The sequence below is a fragment of the Aspergillus vadensis genome (genome assembly GCF_003184925.1).
Source record: "Aspergillus vadensis CBS 113365 unplaced genomic scaffold BO88scaffold_22, whole genome shotgun sequence".
Lineage (NCBI taxonomy): Eukaryota > Fungi > Ascomycota > Eurotiomycetes > Eurotiales > Aspergillaceae > Aspergillus > Aspergillus vadensis.
The window spans coordinates 134517-152672 of NW_020292060.1; the positions used below are offsets into that span (position 1 = coordinate 134517).

An 18156-nucleotide genomic window follows, 5' to 3' on the forward strand; every position below is an offset into this window, starting at 1 on the left:
GAAACCCGACGGAAACGCGCCGTGACAAGCAAGATTCTCGTCGCAAGGCCAATCCGCATATCACAGAGAACCAAGAAGATAACAAAACATACGTTGGTGTTCAAACTCGCCAGTGCTTCGAGACTGATTCTCGAATTCCTGGCGCAGTTGGTCCAACAACTCCGTCAGACGGGAGTTGGGAGCCGGAACCATTCCGCGATGAGTATTATACATAGCGCGGAATGTTTGTGTTGTTATTGTCCCGTGTTCGCTTGGGCAACAATAGATGGGTGGACAATCCGAACAACGAGACGTAGGAACGAAAGTCGCTTAGGCGGAAAGTGAGTGGTTGTGGTGGGGGGAATGGTTGGTGGTCGACCAAAGGGATAAGTAGTTCAACGGCAAGAGTAATCCGCAACTCCGGGGGGAAAAAGAAGAAGATATGGGCGACGGGAGTCGCTGTTAGGCGACAGAGACTGGTGTGAGGAAATCGATCACCGCAGCCGCATCACAGCGCGCCCCTGAGGACTCGGCGCGGCAACGTGGTCGGAAAGGGGAAAACAGTAGAAGAAAATGGGGGAAAGGATGTTGAATGGGGATAATTGCGCGTAGACGACGATCCGGGGCGGACGATGGATGAAAGGCGAGACGATAAAGGGACGACAAGGGAAGAGGGGAGGAGGAGCAGAAGCTGAGGCTGAAGGAGGAGGAGAGCGAGATGAAGTGACAGTTGAAGGTCCGTTCAGTTCAGGTTCGAGTTCGTTAGTCTTTCTTAGGTAAGGTTCCTCCGGGTCACGCTCGGCTGTTCCGGGTCCGGAGAACCACCACCGCCCAATGGACGTGCCCGCTTTGCCGCCCGAAGCGAGTCCCAAGTAGGCGAGACATTGAAGTATAGTCTACTTCGTACATACTATATATCAGATCGAAAATAGCATTTTGAGGTAACAATCTATACTTCCTATATGTTTCGTAGTTATAAATCTGGAAAGACTCACAATTGACACTCTAGTTCCCACTATTTCCCGGGAATAGACCTAACTGACTCACTGTCGAGATAGTAAAGAAGGTACGGCGCTTAGTGTGACCGTATTGAACATAGACTTCTCACCTAAATGCAGCCATAGCCGCCGCAATACTGCAATAATACAGAAAGTATGCAACTTGCACGTACGTTACTAAACCATATCATCCCGTGACCTTATCAGATCGGCCGGAATTGCGGATGTAGTTTACTCCCCAACTGGAAATACACGTTGGAACCTTGTTTTTTTTTTTTTTTTTTTTTTCTCTCTCTCTTTTCTCCCCTTCTGCGGTTGTAGTTTCCTTGGGAAGGGGATGAGGAACACAATAAACTACTTCCCACTTAAGTTGCTGATAGAACACACTACAGTTTACTTATGTTATAGATCTAATCACTATAGTTAGTTAGATGTAGACAACTATACATTACTCAGTAGTAGACCATCTCCACCCTTTTCACAACAAATCAGACGGAACGGCAGGCCTCGTTCCGCCTGGTGTGATCCTCACGGCCATCTGATAGGCTCCTCCTCCACCAAATCGCAGATGAGTGCCATTCTGCAAATTATATTACTTAACTTCTTCATCTTCTCATCTTCTTTACCCCTTCCTTTCTTCTAACTATTCTTCTTCTCCTCGCCAATTTTACATTCTTTCCTTTCCCCCCTAATCCCCCGCCCAAACTGCCCAAACCTAAAAAGTAGTACTTACCAACAACCACTACTGGCTGGCACTTCAATCATTTTTTTAACCTAACTCTCCTCCTTCCCCCTTTCCTCCCCCGCGAACCATCCGAACTCTCCGCCGATTTCTCAACACCTTGTTCCACATACCACCCTTATAATATTATATTCTCACACGCTCAAATCCGGGCACCATGGATATCGCCCTCGAAATCTGGGACACCTTCATTGGTGATCGCCTCTACGCCTCTCTTCTCCCTCTATCTCTTGCCTCATCCGCCTCGCTCCCCGGCTTCACTACCGTCACCAACAGCACCCTGTCGTTCTTTGGCGCAACCCAGCCCTTTGTCTACGAACCGGCTACTCAATTGATTTACTTGGAGCCTTCCAAGTTTGCCTATTTGAGTGCCTGGCCAAGGAACAATATTTATCGTCAGTTTCTTTCTTTCTTCTTGATCGTCTGGTATGTGCACTTGCCTTCGTTTTCTCGAGTGTTCGTCCCCCCCTTCCAATCTTTCCTTTGGCTAACTGTGTGGGCGCATTATGTGCGCCTTGATCAGGATCTTCGGTATCATCGTCTACTTCATTTCCGCAAGCCTTTCCTACATCTTCATCTGGGATAAGACCACCGTTCACCACCCCAAGTACCTCAAGAACCAAATCCCTATGGAAATCGCCCAGACCATGCGCTCAATGCCGGTTATGTCCTTGTTGACTGCCCCTTTTTTGGTCGCCGAAGTCCGTGGTTACGCCAAGCTCTATGATACCTTCTCCGAAGAGCCATTCCCCTACTACAGTATCTTGCAATTCCCACTATTCATCATGTTCACCGACCTCTGCATCTACTGGATTCACCGCGGCCTTCACCACCCGCTCATTTATAAAACCTTGCACAAGCCTCACCACAAGTGGATTATGCCTAGTCCCTTCGCCTCCCACGCCTTTCACCCGCTTGATGGCTGGTCGCAGAGTGTTCCCTACCACGTATTCCCGTTCATCTTCCCACTTCAGAAGCTGGCCTACGTCTTCCTCTTCGGGTTCATCAACCTCTGGACCGTGCTGATTCACGACGGCGAGTACGTTGCCAACAGCCCGGTGATCAATGGAGCGGCCTGCCACACCATGCACCACCTGTACTTCAACTACAATTATGGCCAGTTCACAACCCTCTGGGACCGCCTGGGCGGTAGCTATCGCAAGCCCAACGAGGAGCTCTTCCGCCGCGACACAAAGAATGGCGAGGAGGAGTGGAAGCGACAGACCAAGGAGATGGAAACCATTCTCAAGGATGTCGAAGGCGACGATGACCGGGCGTACCTGGCTGATTCTCAAAACAAGAAGAACCTGTGAATATGGGAATCATGACCAGTCAATAAGGGATCTGTTCTCAACCTCACAGGTCCACAGAGATTATCTCTGTTTCCTGGGCCCAGACTTCATATAACGAGTTCATGGCTTCTCCCCCTATTTTTCGACATTCTCACGCTACCCCTCCCTGACTACGTCTTGTATAACACGGATCCTAGTATATTAATTGTTCCAGCCCCCTTTATAGACGTGTATATTAATCCAACCTCGAGTCACTGGTTATGCCCCTGCTTGTGAAGGAACACCGGAACCGTACCGGCCAGTTGTCTGTTTGGTTTCGTTTATTTCTTGCTTTCTTTTTGCTTTGTACATATATATGATCGTTGAACGGAAAGGGGAGCGGAGATTTCAACATTACATTCTAATCTACAAAATTCACTGCATTACGCTATAAATATATATATCTATGTATGTATAGGTGTGGATACAACACCTCTCAGTTGAAAAAGGCAGCAGGGAAATACCAAGAAACTCATGTTCGCAGATCATCACAAGAAGATTCAGTGAACTAAAACAATTCCTTGATCCTTTTTTCTTTTCTCCTCTTTTAGTGGTTATATTAGACTCTTTTTGATTTTTAGTTTGAACGCCCTCACCCGCTGAAATTGGTCAAGATAAAACAAGTGCCACAGCCTAACTTATGTATGTATACAGAAGAGCGAAGAGAAAAATGGAAAGAAATCCTGGAGTTGAAGATTGAAGGTCTCCTTCCCCAAGCACATCTGATCCAATTACAGCCTAATCAAAGCTCCCACGCTCACTCGATGTCTACGCTCGCATCGGCTTCAGCAATATCCATTTCCCCATCTGCGGGGATACTTTCTGAAGCGCCGGTCTCTTCTGGGGCCGGAGGGGGAGCGACCGTACCGACAGGAGTAGCTGTGGCCATGGCGTCCGCAATGAAAGATTCCTCGACGCCGGCTTTCCTGCGGAACACTCTGAGCCAGCGCTGGCCCCATTGCCGGATGATTTCATCCTCGGGCAAGTTTCCACTTCCGTCTCCTCTTTCCATCTGCTCGTCGTTGCTTCCGCCGGCCACTGATACGATAGAGTCTTCGATGACCTTGAAAAGAGATTGCATATCAACCTTCTCACGACTGAGCGTCTCATCGAGGACGCTGAGCTGCGGCTCGTAAAGTCCCGGCTGAGTACGTGCGGCAACAATCTGGCGCAGGCGGTTGGTGACCTTTCCAACAGTGGCGGAGATCATCTCGAAGACGTGGGACTTGGCAAGAACGGTTCCCGCCTCTAGCTTGTCCACCAGCGCCCATTCAATGACTGACAGTGGGGTCAAGATAGTGTAGTTGAGAAGCTTGTCAATGATGTTGATTCCGACGCCGGGCTGGTCGACCCAATACTCCATGACGGAGGTTATAATCTGGCGCCTCGCCTGTGCAGATTGGGGTCCGATGGCCAGGAGTCGTTCCTTGTTCCGTTCAATGCAGGACAGTACATGAGACAGAGACTTGGAGCCAACAAAGCAGATGGCCGTAACGAAGGCATCCGTTGAAGGCAGCAGCGGGTCTTCGACACCGAGAGATCTGGCTTGCTCTTCAATCGCGTTGATAAATGGTTGGATCTCCTCGTCGCTAGCCTTCTTACGGACAAGTTGCATGATTTCTCTGCCTTCATTCGCATACGGAGTAGCTGAACGAAACATAAATTAGCCAATGGTTTTGAATCCCAGCCAACGTCGAGTTTGTAGATAGGAGTGACTGAGAAGAGTGGACCTGAAGCGAAGGTAGGAAAAAAACTTACTATCAGACGAGTACTTGAAATCGGGGGTGTCTTTCTCTTTTCCTTCCGTAATCAAGTCTTGGTATGGGTCAGGGAGAGTGCCCCTGATACGCTGTGCAAAGCTCAGCCGGATCTCCTTGTCAAGGGCGCCGTTAATAAAGGCCATCCGGGGGTGAACGAGAGGCAGCTCCAAGTCATCAATCCTGAGCTATTGTTAGCTGATCTGCACTGCATTCTGCCTGCTCATGAGTCTTACCATTCACTCCATTTCCAAGTGAACCCAAAGTTGCTCAGGTGATGAGAGAACCAATCCAAGAATCGATGGCTTAGATCCAAATCCATTGTCTCTAGGCTGCGATACAAGAAACGGATTGCACGTCCTAAGCTCGGTGCGATAGCGGCCGGGGCTATCTTACAGCACTCCGTGAGAACCGAGTGGTAGTAAACCAGTTTGTGCTCGGGAGACGGCAGCTGGAATAATTGAGAAAACACGGCGTCCACAGCAACATCCTCGGGTTTCCAGAGATTGATGTCTCCCGGTAGATCGCGCAGCCTATCGAAAGGAGTCGCCCGCTTCACGAAGGTGTGGGGAGTGAAATAGCAGTCGACATCAATCAAGAACTTCGCCGTCGCAATGCGGTTGAAATCAAGAATGTTGATGGTGTCGACAAGGGCATCACGCAGCAAGGAAGATGCGATATCTGATGTAGGAGGGACTGTTTCCATGTCTTGATTCGCGTACACGGAAAGATACACCTCGGGGAAAATTGCCCTTGTTCCATTCTTCACCGGACTCGGAACGGTGATCTGAGGGAATGCATGCTTTGGCTCGTTTTCATACGTCTTCGGCTCTGCGCCATTTTCTTGCGTTTCTTGCCCCTCTTGTGCTTCCTCGGGCTCTTGTGCATTCAATGCCTCTAGCGCTCCTCTCCATGGTCTAGGAAGACACGCGAGCTCCCAGCCCCGACCGGACTCTTTTTGTAATTGATTCTGGAGGAGGCTGATAACGCTTGGCGTGGCAATTGGCTTGCCGTTCTCAAGGCCGAATGGATTAACCAGGTCCACAAGAGTATGAGGAGTGGAAGCAATGATATCGGTCTTCTCCAGAAGCGCGGTGGCCTGGGACTCGAAACCGGCTGCTGGGGAGGCCATAACGTAGGGAAGGGTGAAAAGGATAATCTTCACCAGCTCTAGACCGATCAACTGTATGCGCATCGTTAGCGAACCTGCGACCGATTGGAACTGTCGGTTTATCGGCGTCGCTTACATCTTCCGAGGATGCTGTTTGAAGGTCGACAGCGCGCGCAAAGAGCTCCTCCAGTACCGGGAAGATACCATCCCCTTCGAAGACACATTGGAGACATCCCAGGAACCGCAGAAGAAGCTTAACCTCGCGCCACGCGCCAGCGTCAATGTACTTCTGCAAGCACACGCCTGACCTACTGAGAACGTCGGACACGAGCTCGGATTTCTGGAAATTTGCGATGAGAACGGTCGCAGCGACGAAGGGGATCTTTAGCGGCTGTTCCAAAACACTAGTATAATAGCAACACTGTCAGCTCCAAGCTCGGCGGGGGTTCAAACAGGCCAAAAGGGGGGCAGCCAAGTTATTCAAACCATACAGGTCAAGCGCAATGTCGACAAACGAGTTCCTAAACTCCTGATCTTCGTAGTTATCCGCCACACTTTTTGCGATGCTCACGGCGTCGTCTTCTGCGCGTCTGGCAGCCTAAAGAACGTTCGCAGTGAGTGCCGGCACTTGCCACACTTAATCGAGTTTTTGGAAGAGGGTAGTTCGTACAGATTCAGCGATCGTAAGCAATTGCCTCCGGACCTTGACAATAAGCGGTTCCTCGTATCGACGCCTCTGGCGGCGGTCATAGTCATCATCTTCTGCATATCCCAAGAAATTGTTAATTGGTGAGTAGCCACGAGGGGAGCTCCAACTAGAAATCAAAGACGGAGTCTGGAGGCATGCTAGCAATTGGCGAACAAGCAATTGCAGCCAAGGACTCGAATACAGCGGGACCGCATGTTTTACTGACCTCTGTAGCGCCTCTTACGCCCACCACCCCTGGGGCCATGAGGTCGGCGTTCGTAGTCGGCCATTGCTAGCGGGCCTTATGTTCACACGAAATGTCTCGCGCAACGACTGCACCTGGGTAAAATAAGGAACCAAACCAAGCTGTCGGCAGTACAGCTTCTAAGGGCGGCAGCAGCGAGGAGCTCTAGATCGGTAATGCCGTCGCGATAGGAAGGGCATGTGTCTAAGAAGCAAAACATCAATAGTGCTCAGCTGCTGGTCGGGACTCGGGATCCTCCGTCCCGCTGATTATCTAACCATGTTCCTTCTGTCTTCAACAACCAGAGCTCCAGTGTAGCCGTGGAAAATGTACTGCGTTCAGCGAGGACTCAACCACTACTATTTGATACTTACTACTTAAAAAGAAGGTTCCGACTGTGTTATGTAGGTCACAGCTACGGTGACTGAAGAACATTTGAAAACAAAGTAATACCCATACGCGTATATGCTACCCCAGTAAAACACAAGAGCATACTTGTAACCCATAGAAAACTGCAAGCGTGCAAGCCAGAAGAGGCCAAACGAAGAGAAAATACAGAATGCTGTGGTTATACACAGTACGAGAACGAGAGTATCCAGGCAATGTTCTTTGGGGCCTCTAGGATAAATGACTAAGAACAGCAGCAAGCAGGTAAATAGGTGAATCGTCTGGATAGCTTCATGGCCGTTGACGCCAAGTGTATGAGGCTTAGAAGAGAGGAAAGGGGGCGGACTAGAGAGGTGAGGGTAGAGGTAAAAGGAAGGAACCACGAGAATATGAGAACGGAGACGAAGAGATAATAAATTCACAGCAGAAACAGCATGAACGGGGCTTCTAGCGCGGCAAGTCGGGAAAGAAGACCTCCAATACCTATATTCAAGCACACTGACAGGCACGCGGCATGGCGCATCCAAACAAGCAAATCCTCAAAGATATCTGACGCATTTGTAGGATATTCATCTTTCCGCCCTTGTGAATAAGACTTGCGGCAATTTGTGAACAGAGCCCGTTCGATCGAGATATGAAGCTATGCAGACTTGATCCCGGAAGGCAGACTCACGCAATAAGGGTATCACTTTTTTACCTCCCAAGAGCTGTCTCAGACACCTCAGTAACTCCAGGCTATACCATCCCGTCAACCCCTTTGCGTGAAACGGTCATGATCCACTAATACCTCCCACTCTTAAAACTTTTTGTGGTCGTCAAGAGTAACAATTCCCTCTGCTCCACCTAGTCTCCCAGGAATCTCAGCACACCTCTCTCCCTCTCCATGGAAACCTTTCTTTTTCTTTTCATTGCTTTTTTTCCCCTTTCCTTTTTTTTGGTAATATTTCGTTTTCTTTTCTTCCATTTACTTCCTTTCTCCTGCTCCTCATGCTCACGTTTCACCCTGTCTTTCAGGATTCTGCCATACAGAAGCCAGCTCCCGGATGCCCCAGCCTATGGATTAGGTCTACAGATTCGAAGAAACCTTTCCCAGTTCAAGAACCGCCCGATGCATGAAGATAAGCTCGTAGGGCATGACATCAAATTTCCGCAATCAGGTGCAAACATGTTTGCACACGTAAGGGCGTGTAGTTCGTCAGATTTGCGCGCGGGTTGACTCAGTCAAGACGCGCTATCATTTCTTCCTTCGTAAGAGGCTTGAAGTTGGTGATATCTAACCCGCGAGCCTCAAGTGCAGGACGTGCATGAGGGGGAATCAGCCGGCTGTTCATTGCGGGCGCGATAGAAAGTTCTATGACAGTGTCAGGTTGTCAGTATGGGGGGCAACCAAAACAAGTGGTTTTCAGGGAGACCGACCATGCCTGGAGAAGTCGAACAGATTAGGGAGCTCCCTTGTGGAGCCGTTCGGGTGCCGCGAGTCGGGCAACCGGGTGTTAGGATCCCGAAGTTCGTCGAAGAATGGATGGCACATCGCTTCAATGGCTGACAGACGTTGCGTCGGTGTGTATTCCAGCAGGGCGGAGATTAGATCGATGGCCTCATGGGGGGCCCTCCGGAAGACCTGGTGGACATCAGCATATTTCGCTCGAAATTGTTTCCGCTAAGGGATCCCACCTTATTGAAGGGGTGTGGCTTGATCTGCGGGAACTTGTGTTCCATGTAGTTCGGGTTCATGGTGCGAATCTGCTCCCGCGTCGGGGTGCCCAGAACCTTGATGATCTCCACGAGCTGGTCGATTCCGGATTCTCCTGGGAAGAGTGGTTGACCTAGCATCAACTCGGCCATCACGCAACCAGTGGACCATACGTCTGATGTATATTAGTACATACGCAGAGCCCCTGGGTTGAATTTGAGAGAAATACCAATTTTCGTGGTGTAGTTCGTTGCGCCGAAAATCAACTCAGGTGCGCGGTAGTAGCGGGAGCAAATGTATGAAACATTAGGCTCATTCTCGACAAGAATCTTGGCGGATCCAAAGTCACACAGCTTCAGAATACCGGTGTTCGGGTCGAGCAGCAGGTTTTGAGGTTTTATGTCACGATGACAGATTCCCTGCGAGTGAATGTAGGCCAGAGAACGGAAAAGTTGGTAGATGTAGAGCTTGACTTCCAGCATCGGCATGGTTGTCTTCAACTTGTTGAAATAACGCGAGGCCCGATACACCGTCTCTGGTACATATTCGAGGACGAGGTTCAAGTACACTTCATCTTTCTATGACGTTTCCATGGCATGGTCAGCAGACAAGTGGGTAAAACGACGAGTAAGACGGGTTACAGCATGAACTGAGGGGAAGCAAGAGGAAGGCAAGCGGTGTTGAAGGGAGAGCAACATACCCTTTCTCCGTTAGAGTAGTAAAATGCCTTTAGTTCTACAATATTCGGGTGGCGCACGATCCGCATGATCTGAAGTTCACGATTCTGAGGGAGAGGGGGGGTACTGTTAGCGACCGGGTAGCGAGCATTGGTGGCCTAGCATACCTTGAACCGCTTGTCCTGGAGAACCCTTTTGATTGCAGCATCTTCGCCGCTGGGCATCATCTTCGTTTGGAAGACGACGCCAAAGGATCCATTGCCAACGATTTTACATTGTGAATAGGAGATCTCCTTGGTTTCTCCCGTAAGTCCATCCTGGACTTTCTCGCGGACGACTTCTATATGATCGCAAACAAGAAGGAAAAGGTTAGCAATCGAGTCCAGCAGATGGGCTCAGCAACAATTGCGTAAAGAACGGCACGTCTCTTACCACCCATGCGCAGACTCGAGAAGACCCCAGGTCTATTCTGTGACATCACGGACGGCTAGTGGGGACAACACCGGGCGGCAACGTGGGCGATGCTATCGAGAATAAGGAGGGCTGGACTTCAACAGCGGATGTCGGGAAGGGATGCAAAAGTAAGGCGTGAGGTCCGTTTTGGGCAGACTGTACTCGGTGGAGCACTAGTTGGGAGGGGTGCTCTGGATGGGCGGAATATCCGAACGGTGGATGTTGAGTGGAGGTGCGCGTGAGATGAAAGGTTGAGAAGCAGGCGGGCGAATCGTAGAAGGGAAGGCTCAGACCAAGGGGACCAATGGACTTGGGGAGCGTGCCAAGAGTTGCAGACACAAGACCTGAGCAATGAACGCCCCAAAGATTGAAGCGGGTTTCTTAGATGAGGGGGGAGTGTGTGGGCAGCGGTGGGTGGTGGAGGGGAGGAGGGTTTGGATAGAAGGGACAAATATTTCTCGAAGAGAAGGAGAAAAAATAAAATAGAAAGGAAAAGAGAAAAGAGAAAAAAGTGAAGTGATGTGTGAAAGAACCAGCAGCAGTAGCAAGTAGCAGTTTAGTAGTTTAAGAGTACCGAACCGCAGCTGATTCGAGGAGGGAGGAGTGTAAAGTGTTGGTATTGAATTTCACGCCTCAGCAGAAGTGTGGCAGTGGAATTTCAAGGAAAGGCGGGTAAAATAAGTAAGTGTAGGTAAGAGAAAGCTCAGGCTCTCAAAAGGGAGGGATGGTCGGTCGGAGGAGAAGGAAGTGGGAAGAGAGGATAGTAAGAGAGGAGAGACTTGAGCAGGTGACGTTGATGGAACGACGAAGCCCGAACACGCGAGGGCTGCAGGAACGCGGGAATAAAGCACCGGGAGGAGAGGAAGAAGGCAAGGAACACACGAGCCAACTCCGGGCAAATAAGAGATATCAGTAAGAATAGTAATAGACGTAGTTGACCAGGGAGGCCAGTGAGTAGAATAATTAATTAGAAAAGGGAAAAAAAAAATAAAAATAAAAAAAAAGAGAAGAAAAAGGTTAAAGGGGGAAAAAGAGAGGGACCTCTTTCAGAGAAGTAATAATGCTAATAATGAAATCAATGAATCAGGAGCACACGGGCGCTTTTCTGACTCTTGGAGGAAGAAACCAATACCAAAAGGAGGGAGAAGATTACTAGCATCCGATCAAAAACCAGCCTGTCTCAATATGTGGTTAAGTTGTTACTGTTCTCTCCCTGTCTGTTACTACTAGTCCGTTAGGCCCCAGAAGGCAACGTTTGGGTTTGGCTTGGGGTGGAGGGGGAGGAGAAGGAGGAGGAGGGGGGCGGGAGTGGTTCAACTTACAGCAGTTAGTAACTTTACCTTTCCCGAAAGAAAGAAAGCCTGGGTAACAACCGATGAGCACGGAGCTATGGCAGTGTGTGGAGAGGCAACAGAGATGTGGATGATGCCGGTTGGAATTATTGGTACAGAGAACCTGAGGGATTGCTGTTTATGGCCGCCGGCATAAGAATAACCATTCTTTACACAGTAGCGTTCGTCCTCGAGTAAAGATAGGTAGGAGTATTCCCGTTCGAACAATAATAATGCCCCAGTTGGACTAATAATAAGGAGAGCACTTATACCTATAGCCCACCAGCCTAGTCAACAGTACCCCATATAAAGCTATAGGTACCTTAGCACTCTACTCCATTTCCTTCATTTTTGATCTGATTTTATTTTAATAATTATCTTATTTTTATTATCCCATTCCATTACGGCAACTGGTAGCTAATGATGAAACTTCATAGGCATGAGGGTATACTGTGGGCTCGGCCCCGGAGGGGCAAGGAAATTAAATAGCCAGAATGAAAGAAAATGGAAACTAAAAATTAAGGGAACTATTGTAGAAAAGGGAAAAAATGGGAGAGACAGAGAGAGCGGCGTAATGAAAGGAAATCATGTGTCTGTATACCTAGGTATTGATACAATACAATACCGGATCGGCCGCTCTCTGCCCCAGGTCTTTGCGTCTGGCTATGACGCTATTGCCCTTACCGAAAGCAAGGTACCTGGGTACCGCTAGTAGATAGGCGGTGCGATGCTACTTCTGCCCATCTTAGATGATGCCGCTAAGATATGTCACTATATACACATTTGATGAGGTTTGAGGGTCACTTCCTAAATTCTATACCCTGTACAGAGAGATTGTTTTCCTCCGCTCCCCACTAAATGACACACCCCTGCCTGTCAATCGAGAAATAATTGATTGGTATATGTCCCACTTCAAGATTAGAAAAGGAGGCATTTTTGGGTCCGCGTCTGGCGTCATTCCTAGGCCGAATATGAAACGGAACGGTAGGCCCAGGAGTATACAGTAGATAAAACACAAATATCATCAAAACAAGTTACATCTGAAGGTAGGTAGAGTTGTAACTTGAGCAGATCAGTAGGTCGAAAATAATGATGACGGACTGGAGGTGGAACCATCCAGATTGGGCGGGAGGTAGACAGCTACTGCTGGGATTGAGAGAATGAGGGCCCATTCCTAATGGGCATATGACCTTGGCTCCGAGCGCTTGGGTTCGAGATTTAGCATTAATATTGTCGTTCAGTATCTGACTATCTAGTGGTGCTTAAAATGGGGGTCTCCATTCCCGAACACCCTTGGATCGCAATAGTAATGTTTCTCATTAGTTATGTTGGGTAGTTAACTCCTCCGCCAATGCAAGCAGACCACGCTCGGGATCAATGGCCTTGATTCCTACCATTCCTGGCATCGCATTTTACAGGGGGTGGGCTAGAACAAGACCAGCAAGACCAAATCTTCCTTGTCCCTGCAGTAGAGAAAGGAGGGGTTGGTCAGGAGATCTCCGTAACTAACTAACTAGCAACCACGGCGGTACTTCTGAGTTTGTACGTAAGTGATGGAAGAGAAACCAACAGTGCTCGGTGAGTCGCGCGCCTCAACAAATCTTTACCCCCTAACTGGGGACGAGAATAACCCATATCGACCTTAGGGGCGTATCTAGTGTATCTTGAAAATCATATCCGTTGAGCTCAATAGCTAGCTAGTTATAACTAGCTCTAGGCTTTGGAGGGATCCAGGCCTTTCAAAACATCTCAGAACTTCTTCCCGCGGCCCGTAGAATGCCGATCGGGAAAGCCAAAGGCGAGCCACAGAAGAGGTGCCTGGATCACTAGTACCTCCCATCCCATGTCATAGCCCGATGAAGATTTCAGACATGGACAGTAAAGTAAGTAGGTCGTGAGGTAGAAGGTCCACTGGGCGGTTCCGGTGACAGGCAGGGTAGTTCTGCCATCATGTGCTGCCATTGGCCCCCGGGTGTCAAGTGACCAGCCGCGATTTTCACTGGAAACCCGTTCATTGGCTACCCGTACTATTGCATACGTATGGTAAATACAGATCAAGCCACCCAACCCAAGAAAAATGACGGAAAACTAGGGTTAAGTGCTTTAAGTGCTAAAAGGTAGGATAGCAGTGCGGAGGAAGGCGGGTGTGTATTCGGTCGCCGCATATTTGACCAGGATCTAGACTTCAACGTATTTGGAGGGCGGGTGGGCTGCTCACCAGGGCCGGCTGCATATGTACTCCTGCTGTACTCATTACTCTTACTGCGGTCGGATTCGAGGTCGGCTTGGAATCCTCTCGGGAAGACTGACCATAAACATGTCACCATGCGACTGTTTTATGTCCGACGCCACAGGTACAGCAACAAAGGATGCTTGAGCCTTAATGTCAATACCTCAATGACGTAGCAATAATCACCATCTCAATACGGGATCATAAGGGCATCATGTCTGACCAGTGTCGAAAATAGGCCAATGCATAACGCATGTGTAGAGTTCAGAGTCTTGGCTCAAGTTCTACGGAGTAGGAATAGTATACTGCAAACGATCTGGATGCAGTGGGCGTTGCCTTGCCCACGTGCATTGTCGTGGTCCATGCTCATCGTGTCCACGCTTGAGACCAATACTTGTAGCCGTTGGGTATTCTTAGTAGTCTATTTACTACATCGTTGAGATTCGTACTTCCTGCAGCGCCTCAACAGAAAATGTAGTAATCCGTCGAGAAGTACTTGGCTGTGTATACCGCATGATGCAATTGCCACTCTGCATTCATCCGAACGGTCTCTTGTAAGCTCAGCCATCGCTTTGCATGGGCATGTTGCTTAGCGGCAATAAACTCTCGTCGGGTTACAAATCTATCGTATTGGAAGCGAATGACACATCACAAATTTACATCATCCAAAAAAAAGAAGAGTCACGGGATGGGAACAGACTTGCACTACTAAGTAACTATCAAAGACGACGCCTCTACAGCCAACCCCACAATGACTAGGGCAAGCGCATATGGTACTAATGATCTATCCACTTAGTACTAGGAGCAGCTAATGTTGGGCTTCTTAATATAGTAGCAAGGGTCATTGTAGTTCTGATAGTGAAAGCGATCATGTGAAGCTCATGTTTCACACGTTTAGCTGTCACTGGTAGCTCAAAGAGACAAAATCCTCCGCCTTTTTGGAATTTTGCTTTTTCCTCAATACCATTTCCCATATTTCTCCTTTTCTATTCCGCTTCATAAGGCTTGGCATGTATGCATCTCGATCGTGTACGACCGCCCGACATACATGGGTTTTCACTCATCGGCTCACCACAACAGTTGTCGGACAATCTAGAAACGCTCTGTGCCGTGCCCGAGCTCCCTTACCTCCTCTATCCTTGCAGCTTGCTTCTTCAGAAACATGGACATAAGTAGGTTGCTTATGAGACTCACAGAGGCATGTCGGGATTGGAAATTGGATACGATTGGACATCTCTCGCATTTGTTTTCTGTTTTGTTTCAATAGTAGCTTAACCGTCACTGAACTTTGGGGCGTAAGAATAGCAAGAACACCTACAGAGAGGACCGGCACGGGAGATTATGCAAACCCCTTGCTGCGCAGACTTGCAAGCATATGAGCTACTACAGTAAGTAGGTCTCAGCAGACCATAATCCCAGATAACACGACTTGAAAAGCTCCTACTTAAGATTGAGAGCATGCCATTCTTGAACCATAACTTTCTCATTTGCCACCTTATCTACATCAACTGAATTTACATGAGGGACTAATTGCAGCCACATACCAAGCTGAGACAGGGAAGGGCTTGAAAAATCTAATGTTCGGAGGCGTCGGAGTAAGCCACTCGGAACTCATCCAGGCGTGTCGTCGAATTAAAGACGAGGTCAGAGTGTATGTTGCATATTGACAAAGGGTAGAAAATGTCAATCATAATGACATTAGGCTCTTGCGTTCATGAGCTGTAAGAGAAGAATGGATGTAGAGGAAGGATAATAGACTAGTCGAGCTATCGGTAGCTGTCCTGCAAACCGAATTCGAGACCACGCACATCCGTTGGGTTCATACTTCTTCATTTTTTTTTCTTTTTCTCTACGTATCTAGCATCAAACATACATAAGTAGTTTATATGCGGGCTATAGCTCCGGTGACACTGCAGACAGTCTATACATCTCATTGAACTTTGATGGGAGGTGTGTGTGTGTGTGTGTGAATATAAGCTGAGCATGCACGTACTTGGGAGTAGGTACCCAATAACATACATACCACATGTGATTATCTCTCTGCTGATGCTTGACGTACCTCAAATTTCGAAATACAGATACAATACCTGGCATTCACACTAACAAGTATCATATAAGAAATGCCCCACATCGACTCAATGGTAGTACCTCCAAAAGGACCAGGCTGATTGATGCACATAAGAAATCCTCCTGTGCGTATTTGTGCGCTTGGTGCACCACAGAAACTGGCAGGCTGAGAGTCTGGGAGTGCTATGTATGCCTCGACAAGATATCGATAATTGTCTATAAAGAGGCCTAGTTGAACCCACCGTGACTAGCTAATTAAGTTATTTACAGTCGAGGGGTCAGGTGATTGTTAAGAAATGATACGACAAAAAGATCTACCAAACCATGACTTTGTGAATTCAGGTGCAGGCAATTTGGTTCATATGCTTTGGATTAGGCTCTACTAGATACAGCCTCACCCTGCCACTGTGCATACCATCCGACATACCATACCTATCAACAAGGAGAGACAGGCAATAAGACCATGGCTAACAGTTCCTACGAATCATGAAACATCATTAATATGTAGGGCTCTTCTTTAGGGCCATTGCAATCATGAGGTGGGTTACCTCATTCACTGATCCTTGGCTCTCGTTTTCAGAGTTTGGCCCGGTCGGCAGGCAGCTAAAAGGCATGCTGCTTGGTTACTGCGGATCACCGGCGGGCCACACAGCGTCAGCGGATCACACTCAACTGGCCCAAGTTGTTTGTGACTTTTTTTTCTTTCCTTTCCTTTTTTGTTTTTACCCCCGAGTTGCTCTCAGGTGACTGCAGCTTTGCTGTCTCGGTGAGGCAACTCATGTAACAACCATTGGCCACCAAATGGTCAATTCTACCACTGCTTCAGATGTCCCTCCATAGTTCATGATGTGATTTTCGTGAAACAGACTAGGGGCCCTGCTGGGACACAAGTGATACCGAATTCTTGATTAGTAGTTCAGTCTCAATGATGGTTTACTATCTGATATTGATGAGGACTGCTGCAGGCCAACAAGCAGGGGTAGAACGGTAGACCAGTAAAGTGGATGACATCGATGGCTTCGTTTTCATCATTGTTGTTCCGGAAAGGCCTGCTGCAATTTATGCTTTACTTCCTCGGTCGTACTATGTAGGCTGAGAGCCTGTATGTCCGCAACGTTGAAACCCTACTACTAAGGTAAACATTGGCAGGACTATATCACTCACAGCGTTGATATATGTGAACATTTGGTGTCCAGCACTACGACTAGTACATTTCTCAATACCATCAAGGCTTGTTTCTCGGATAAGACAACCCTGTAGATGTTCGGCAGGAGGATCAAAGAAATGTGCCTGCCTTAACCGAGATCAACATCATAACCAGCCCAGCCCCCCCCCTCCCCCCAAAAGTATCCGAGGTGCGTTTTCGGCCATCTCCAAGGCTGAGCCAATAGCGGTAGCTCGGCACTTCGTTTACTTAGTATCGTCCAGGGCATGAACCCAGCTCTACTGTGTACCAAAGAACGGATGTACCTGATCCTATCACAGAAGTCAAACCCTGCCTTGGCCATCTTGTCCATGAAACCTGGCCCTATAGCAACACCACATTGTATGTCTCTCAAGAGTCAAGATTGCTCCGTATGTTGTGTCATCTTGGCTATTGCCCTTCACGGTAGAGCCGCGGAAACCTGTTCCTTGTGTCCCGAGATGCCTTTGTGTCAGCCAGATCAAGCGTCCAATAAGACTGGGGGATTTAAGTTAGGTGCCTCTCTCCCTCTCTCTTTGAGTGAGAGTTACTTGGGCGACCATTGAAGGACAATCACAGGAGCAAGAAAAGTGGAAACAAGGGAACATGACCCAATAACCACCACTGTTATTGAAATCAACAATGAAGAACCCCCAAGAAACCCACCACACAAGTAGGTCCAGCACTAAGGACAAAGAGCGAAGGGGAGGAACGGGGGGGAAAGAGAGTGCGAGCGAGTGAAATAATTTCATGTCCAACCGAAGAGATAGGGAATGATGTCACCGTGGGGCAACTGTTGGCCTTCTTTCCGCCAGCAAAGGGTCATCGTGAACCTTCAACCATGGGTTTCTCCTCGCATTTAGACCCAAGGATTGCCACCAGCACGAGGCCCAACCAGTTGGGGGGGTTTTGTGAAGCCTGATGAGCGAATCGGATCTTGGTGGGTAATAGGACCATGTAACCGGGTCTGATTCCGTCATTTAATCCTTTCCGAATCTCAAGCTAGGGAAAAAGTTGAAGGATATGACACTGTAGGTAAAAGTAGATAGAATGGAGGCTAAAAAATAGCTGCTACATTGGGGGAGTAGGCAGCACTGGAGTCTCCAGAGTGAGGAGAAACCGGGGGGGAAAGCGCAGTAGTGCAAGAACAGTGTGCCATCGGGCGGGATTGAAATTACATGGGCTAATGACCGGGCACGACGGCTCTACTTCCTTTCCGACTCTCCGTGACGAATGTACATCGTCTAGATTATCTTGATATATTCCATGTAGTACCACCTTTAAT

The 18156-nt window shown here is 48.5% G+C and overlaps 3 protein-coding genes across 3 annotated transcripts; 1 reads left to right on the top strand and 2 right to left on the bottom strand.

Annotated features, from left to right (window-relative positions):
• Positions 1-1586: 1586 nt before the first annotated feature.
• On the top strand, positions 1587-3497 carry BO88DRAFT_406987 (sterol desaturase family protein). The gene is made up of 2 exons (XM_025707300.1): positions 1587-2145; positions 2243-3497. The coding sequence occupies exons 1-2, from the start codon at positions 1877-1879 to the stop codon at positions 3030-3032; spliced, it is 1059 nt and encodes a 352-aa protein (XP_025559860.1). The 5' UTR covers positions 1587-1876; the 3' UTR covers positions 3033-3497.
• Positions 3498-3569: 72 nt separating this feature from the next.
• Positions 3570-7040, bottom strand: BO88DRAFT_406988 (NCBP1 family protein). Its single transcript, XM_025707301.1, has 7 exons — positions 6833-7040; positions 6589-6680; positions 6410-6516; positions 6055-6322; positions 5044-5990; positions 4809-4990; positions 3570-4697 (listed from the first exon to the last, which is right to left on the bottom strand). Exons 1-7 carry the CDS (start codon positions 6894-6896, stop codon positions 3808-3810), a joined length of 2550 nt encoding a protein of 849 aa, XP_025559861.1. The 5' UTR covers positions 6897-7040; the 3' UTR covers positions 3570-3807.
• Positions 7041-8454: 1414 nt separating this feature from the next.
• Positions 8455-10085, bottom strand: BO88DRAFT_346691 (GSK family serine/threonine-protein kinase; the record flags this gene model as incomplete). Its single annotated transcript, XM_025703348.1, has 7 exons — positions 8455-8588; positions 8654-8858; positions 8912-9105; positions 9160-9508; positions 9631-9714; positions 9775-9947; positions 10040-10085. The coding sequence occupies 7 exons, from the start codon at positions 10083-10085 to the stop codon at positions 8455-8457; spliced, it is 1185 nt and encodes a 394-aa protein (XP_025559862.1).
• Between the last annotated feature and the right edge of the window lie 8071 nt (positions 10086-18156).

Coding starts and splice junctions, on each gene's coding strand:
- BO88DRAFT_406987 (XM_025707300.1), top strand. CDS start 1,877: ATGGATATCGCCCTCGAAATCTGGGACACCTTCATTGGTGATCGCCTC. Junction 2,146..2,242: donor TCTTTCTTCTTGATCGTCTG/GTATGTGCACTT, acceptor CGCCTTGATCAG/GATCTTCGGTATCATCGTCT.
- BO88DRAFT_406988 (XM_025707301.1), bottom strand. CDS start 6,896: ATGGCCGACTACGAACGCCGACCTCATGGCCCCAGGGGTGGTGGGCGT. Junction 6,517..6,588: donor TGCTTACGATCGCTGAATCT/GTACGAACTACC, acceptor AACGTTCTTTAG/GCTGCCAGACGCGCAGAAGA. Junction 4,991..5,043: donor ACTTGGAAATGGAGTGAATG/GTAAGACTCATG, acceptor ACAATAGCTCAG/GATTGATGACTTGGAGCTGC.